General features: G+C 41.2%; 1 protein-coding gene across 1 annotated transcript; it reads right to left on the bottom strand.

The window, feature by feature from the left end:
- Positions 1–697: 697 nt before the first annotated feature.
- LOC110683244 lies at positions 698–5,246 on the bottom strand. Its single transcript, XM_021859585.1, has 6 exons — positions 4,639–5,246; positions 3,460–4,476; positions 2,612–2,961; positions 2,108–2,506; positions 1,820–1,956; positions 698–1,705 (listed from the first exon to the last, which is right to left on the bottom strand). Exons 1-6 carry the CDS (start codon positions 5,244–5,246, stop codon positions 698–700), a joined length of 3,519 nt encoding a protein of 1,172 aa, XP_021715277.1.
- Positions 5,247–6,970: the final 1,724 nt, after the last annotated feature.

The following is a 6,970-nucleotide window of genomic DNA, read 5'->3' as shown; positions in this document are numbered from 1 at the left end:
AAGAGGGTTGAAGATGAAAGAAGGAATGAGAAAAGAAAGGGGAAAATCGGGTTTTTGATGGCTGGATTTTGCAGGTTTATCTTCGCGCCCGATCGGGCGGGTGCTTCCCGCTCTGATCGGGCGTAAAAGGTTTCTCATGTTTTGCTGCTGATGCTTATTCCTGAATTACTCGCGCCCGATCGGGCTGGCATAGCCCGGTCTGATCGGGCAAAGACTATTTTTTTTTTTTTTTTTAAAAAAAAATTTGGTGAGGCCTTAACCTCCTGTGCCTGATCGGGCACTCACTGCCCGGCCTGATCGAGCGTGGGGGGTAGAGTACGCAGCCAATGTAGCCGAACCAACAAATGCTCTCGCGCCCGATCGGGCTTATCGTGCCCGGTCTGGTCGGGCGGAGAGTAATCCCTGCTTCGCTCTTCTTTCTTCCAATCTCGTCTCTCGCGCCCAATCGGGCAGATACTGCCCGGTCTGATCGGGCGGAGAGTGAAAACCTTATTCTTCCACATTTGCTGAACTTTCTCGGCGTCCCACTTTTCCTATATGCTGATATTCTCTGAAGATAAATGACACACATAAAACTTCATAAAAAAAATAAAAAAATAAGAGAAATTAATTGAAAAACGGGGGGAATTAAAAGAAAAACGGGTTGCCTCCCGAAAAGCGCTTGTTTTTAAGGTCTTTAGCTTGACCATAATAATTCTCAAGAGCCTTGTGATGGGGATGAGAGTGTGATGTCCACCCCCTCATCGATGGGATCACCGACTCGGTATTGCTTCACTCTCTGTCCATTGACCTTGAAGGGTTCCCCTCTTGTGTTCTCCAACTCAATAGTGTCGTAGGGGAAAACTTTTCTGATCTTGAATGGCCCTGACCACCTAGACCGAAGCTTACCTGGGAATAATTTCAACCTAGAGTTGAAAAGAAGGACTTGATCCCCTTCTTTGAACTCTCTTCTCACATGGTTTTTGTCATGCCACCTTTTTTTTTTCTCTTTATACAACCTCGAACTCTCATAGGCTTCGAGACGAAGCTCATCTAATTCATTAAGTTGTAACAATCTATTCTCTCCCGCTGCTTTGGCATCAAAATTCAAGCTTTTTATGGCCCAGAATGCTCGGTGTTCTAGCTCGACGGGAAGATGGCACGGTTTTCCATAGACAAGCCTATATGGGGTTGTTCCGATTGGCGTTTTGAAGGCTGTTCGGTACTCCCAAAGTGCATCATCTAGCTTGACAAACCAGTCCTTTCTTGTTCGTGCAACAATTTTTTCGATGATGGACTTGATCTCTCGATTTGACACTTCAACTTGGCCACTAGTCTGTGGGTGGTAGCCAATTCCAAGCTTATGTTGCACTCCATATTTCTTCAACATCGCAACAAATCGATGCTCCAGAAAATGTGTTCCCCTGTCACTAATCAACACACGTGGTAAACCAAAACGAGGGAAAATAACTTTCTTGAAAAACTTACTTACCACACGAGCATCGTTGGTTGGAGTAGCAATTGCTTCCACCCACTTTGAGACATAATCAACGGCTAGCAAGATATAAATGTTGCCATAGGAAGAGGGAAACGGACCCATGAAATCTATCCCCCACACATCAAACAACTCAACCTCGAGTATGTTTTTAAGTGACATCTCGTTCTTCTTAGAAATTGTGCCCGTCCGTTGACATCTATCGCAAGCCGTGACATAGGCATATGTATCCTTGAACATAGTAGGCCAATAAAATCCTCATTGCAAGATCTTTGCAATTGTCTTCGAGGGGCCTGCATGTCCACCACAAGGTAAGTCATGGCAATGAGAAATTATATAATTTACCTCAATTTCTGGAATGCATCTTCGAATCATATAATCTGCGCATTGTTTGTACAAGAATGGATCATCCCAGAAATATCTCCTTGCCTCAGAAAGGAATTTCTTCCTCTGTTGAGAGGAGTAGCCATGAGGCATTGTACCTGTAGAGAGGAAATTAGCCAAGTCAGCAAACCAAGGTGATTCAGTCTGTAATAAAACTAATAAGTGCTCTACAAGAAAAGAATCATCAAAAGGAACTTCATCTCCATTTTCAGGGTCAAGGAGAAGACGGGAAAGATGGTCTGCAACAACATTCTCCGTTCCTGGTATCCTTGATTTCGATGTCATAATCCTGTAGTTGAAGAATCCATCGAATCAACCTAGGCTTGGCATGGGTTTTGGTCATCAAGTATCTCAATGCTGCATGATCTGTATGAATGATGACCTTAGAACCTACCAAATAAGAGTGAAACTTGTCAATTGCATATATTAATGCTAGCATTTCTTTTTCTGTCGTGGCATAATTCATTTGAGCAGAACTCAAAGTTTTGCTAGCATAGTATATTGCATGAAGCTTCTTCTCCTTCCTTTGCCCCAACACAGCTCCTACCGCATAATCACTAGCATCGCACATGATTTCGAACGGCAGACTCCAATCTGGGGGTTGCATGACAGGAGCAGATATCAAGGGTTCCTTTAACCTGTTAAAAGCTTAAAGACAAGCATCAGAAAAAACAAAAGGTACATCCTTGGCCAAGAGCTCAGTTAGAGGTCGAGCAATTTTCGAAAAATCCTTGATAAAACGACGATAAAAACCTGCATGTCCAAGGAAACTTCGAACTCCTTTTACAGAGTTTGGTGGTGGTAAGCGCTCTATGACCTCTATTTTAGCTCTGTCTACTTCAATACCCTTATTGGATACAACATGGCCTAAAACAATACCTTGTTGTACCATAAAATGGCATTTTTCCCAGTTTAAGATTAAATTGACCTCTTTACATCTTTGGAGCACCTTCTTCAAATTTGCAAGGCATACATCGAAGGTTGTTCCATAGACGGAGAAGTCATCCATAAAGACTTCCATAGAGTTTTCTATGAGTCCTGAGAAAATTGCCATCATACATCTCTGAAAAGTGGCAGGGGCATTATATAGTCCAAATGGCATCCTGCGATATGCAAAGGTGCCATATGGACATGTGAAAGTAGTCTTTTCCTGGTCACAGGGACGGATGGGAATTTGAAAGAAACCAGAATATCCATCCAAGTAACAGAAAAAGGAATGCTTTGCCAACCTTTCAAGCATTTGATCAATAAAGGATAGGGGAAAATGATCCTTCAGGGTGGCTTTATTCAATTTTCTATAATCTATACACATTCGCCACCCTGTAACAGTCCTAGTGGCGACTGGCTCACCCTTGTCATTTTTTACAACGGTCGTACCTCCCTTCTTTGGTACTACTTGTACAGGGCTAACCCACTTACTATCAGAGATAGGGTAGATTATTCCTGCAGCAAGCAATTTCAGAACCTCTTTTTTCACTACCTCCATCATATTTGGATTAAGTCTTCTCTGAGGTTCTACAGAAGAGGCATGATCGTTTTCAAGAATGATCTTATGCATACAAAAAGAAGGATTAATACCCTTGATATCGTCAATGGTGTACCCAATAACACTTTTATATGTTTTCAGAACATTGAGCAATTGCTCTAATTCTGTGTCCTTGAGTGCAGCATTAACAATAACAGGATATGAATTGTTTGGACCAAGATATGCATACTTTAAGTTAGAGGGGAGGGGTTTCAACACTAACTCGGGAGGATTAGAACTCTCCCCAATACTCATTACACTCAATGTCTCTCTGATTGGATTCATGTTCAGATCGGCCTTTGCTTCTTCAAGCAGCCTGACATACTCTCTTGACTCCCAATTTCCATCATCATCTTCCTTCCCTAATAGCACTTGTTCAAGAGCATCATCATTCTGATTCAAGGGAAGTTGCTCATTCTGCAGCTCATCGAGCACATCAACCTGACAAACAGTGTCTCCCATAGAAGGAGCACCCATAACATTCAAAAGTGAGTATTCCAATTTCTCATCACCTACTTCAAAAGTAATCTTACCTTTTTTCATATCAATAATTGCACCTGCAGTAGCTAAGAAAGGTCTACCAAGTATAATTGGAACATTCACATCTTCATCCATCTCCATCACAACAAAATCACAGGGTATGAAAAACGTACCTACGCGAAGAGGTACATCCTCAAGTACACCCAAAGGAAACTTCACTGACCTGTCTGTAAGTTGCAGGGATATGCGTGTAGGTTTGAGCTCACCCATTTGCAGCTTCTTGCATATGGACAGTGGCATGAGGCTTACACTTGCACCTAGATCACACAATGCCCTGTTAATTTCGATATCTCCAAGCTTCACTGGAATCGAATAGCTACCTGGATCTCCTAATTTCTTAGGGAGAGTGTTCTGCAAAATAGCACTGCACTCTGCATTCAAAGCAACTGTAGTATTCTCTTCTAACTTTTTCTTGTTAGATAGCATATCTTTTAAGAATTTTGCATAAGAAGGCATCTCAGATATGGCATCTAAAAATGGAATATTAATATGAAGCTTTTTAAGAATATCAAGAAACTTACTAAACTTTTTCTCAAGTTTAGCTTGGGCTAACCTTTGAGGAAAAGGAACCTTAGGCACATACGGAGCAAGAGGTGTTGGTGGTGCTTCCTTTGATTAATCCTCGACCCTAGAGTTGTCAACTTCCTTCTCACTTGCACCTGCTTCTTCAACGACCTCCTTTGATGGCTCCTTGGTAGGAGGATCTTCCAATTACTTTCCACTCCTCAGGGTAACAACATTCATTTGGCCTTTTTGAGGTTGTTCTGTCTGGCCCGGAAAAGTTCCTAGAATCTTTAAAGATTGGCTAACTTGATTAGCAAGTTGGCTTATCTGGTTTTCCATGAGTTTACTTTGGGCTTGTAACTGTTGTATAGAGCTATTTTGGTGTTGGATGGCACTATTTGTTGCGGTTATAAAGCTCTCTAACGTCACCTCAAGGCTAGATTTCTGAGGTTGTGGTTGCATTGGTTGTTGGGTGCTGGGTGGTCTTGGTTGGAAGCCAGGTGGTGGTTGGTTATAGTTGTTGGGTTGAGGTGGATTTTGCTGTGCTTGGGTATTCTTGTATGAAAAATTAGGATGGTGTTTCCATCCTTCATTATAGGTGTTGGAAAATGGGTCATAGGGCCTTTTGGGGTTAGAGGAGTAGAAAGCATTGGCATGCTCGATTGACATCTCCTCTGTATTTTGCGAAATTTGCGGGCAATCTGGTGCAATATGACCCTGCACATTACACAATTGACACAACTCCTGTGGGGTAGTAGAGGATCCAGCTTGAAACTTATCAAACCTGCTTGTTAGTGCCTGCACAGAACTGGTTAGCATAGTTAAGGCATCAACATCAAGTTTACCTCCCTTTTTCACAGTGTTTCAGCCTCCTGGATGATAATTATCATTGGCTGCCATCTTCTCTATAAGCTCCTTTGCTTCAGTGGGGTTCTTTGTCAAGAGAGAGCCCCCAGATGCAGCATCAATGTAGATTCGGAACTCATGAGTTAGACCATTGTAAAAAGTTTGCATCAACATCCATTCAGGAATACCATGGTGAGGGCATTGTCTCTGCAAACGCTTGAATCTCCTCCATGCGTCATATAGGGACTCATCATCTGACTGCCTGAAAGTGGATAACTCGTTTCTCAACCTTGCAGTCTTTTCCTGTCCCAAGAACTTGACTAGGAAAGCCTTCACCAATTTGTCCCATGTGTCAAATGAGCCAGAACCTTCATCTCTCAGCCATTCCTTCGCCCTATCCCGTAATGAAAAAGGAAAAAGGCGAAGTCTAAGAGCATCGTCTGTAACACCATTCATCTTCATGGTATCACATTTCTCCAAAAAGCTATCAATATGACTTACTGGGCAATCATGTGGTAGCCCTGCGAATGAATCATTTGAGATGAACTGGATGAATTGTGGCTTGAGCTAGAAGTGCTTAGCCGTCACAGGTGTTCTTACGATGCTAGAAAGGACTCCGGTAGTCGTATCAGGAATACCGTACTCCAAAAGGGTTTTCGTTGGTTGGTCTACCATATTTCTCCTACGTCGATTCCTTGTTCTCCTTCTTCTTATAGTTGCCTCGATCTCAGAATCAAATGGTTCAAGATCTTCTGAACCTGAGCGTCGTGTTGGCAAGCACAAGAAAAAATAGAGAAAAAAGTATCAAAAACACAAGAGAGAATAGCCGAAGCAACAAAATAAGCTTAGCAAAAACGAATCACAAATAATCTAATGAAACCGTTGGTCCCCGGCAACGGCGCCAAAATTTGATAGGCGTGTCGCGTACCTAACAAAATATAACCTAACTGACCACTACTATGTAGCGGGGCAAGCAAGGGTCGAATCCCAAGAGACTAAGGTTCAAAAATAATTAAATAGACTCAAATTCCTACTAAGCAAGAATCAATAAAGATCGATTAACTAAGGAACTAATGTATGGAAAATTCGAAAATAAACTAAAGAATATGAAGAAATCAAGTAATTAAAACATCCAAGATCAAGTATCACCACAATTACGAATGATGCAATTATAATTCTACCCCTAACATACAATTCCAATTGAATGGGGAAAAGTAAACCCTAATCAATACCAAGGACCTCTCTCGAGTATCAATGACTTCTCTGACATACAATCAAGCTTATTCTCATGGTATCATGCATATTAGAGACATTAAACACATTACTCTATCTTCCCAATCATCAATCCAACTATTCTCATGTTGAAAATCAAACCCTAGATTGATCTACTCAAATCCGTTTAAATCCAACTCTCGCTGCGATAGAAACAATGGAATAATCACAACACTAAGATTACGTCTAACCTAGTATTGGCATAATCACAATCAATTTAGAATAGCAATTGCAAAAGTCATTAGAGAATTTAAAGTTTTAATTCATGCATCAATCATAATTGGGCTACCCTAGATCTTGGAATAGAAAATCTACTCACACATATTGAAAGAGACAATAACAATCATAAATATGGAAAACATAATTGAAAAGCAATTATAATTGAAAGAGAATGAAGTAGAAGTGAATACCAAGGATTCTTCAAT

Source organism: Chenopodium quinoa, unplaced genomic scaffold (assembly GCF_001683475.1).
Source record: "Chenopodium quinoa cultivar QQ74 unplaced genomic scaffold, ASM168347v1, whole genome shotgun sequence".
NCBI classification, from domain to species: domain Eukaryota; kingdom Viridiplantae; phylum Streptophyta; class Magnoliopsida; order Caryophyllales; family Amaranthaceae; genus Chenopodium; species Chenopodium quinoa.
The sequence above is the reverse complement of the archived record's forward strand: the minus strand, read 5'-3'. Positions and strand labels throughout refer to the sequence as shown.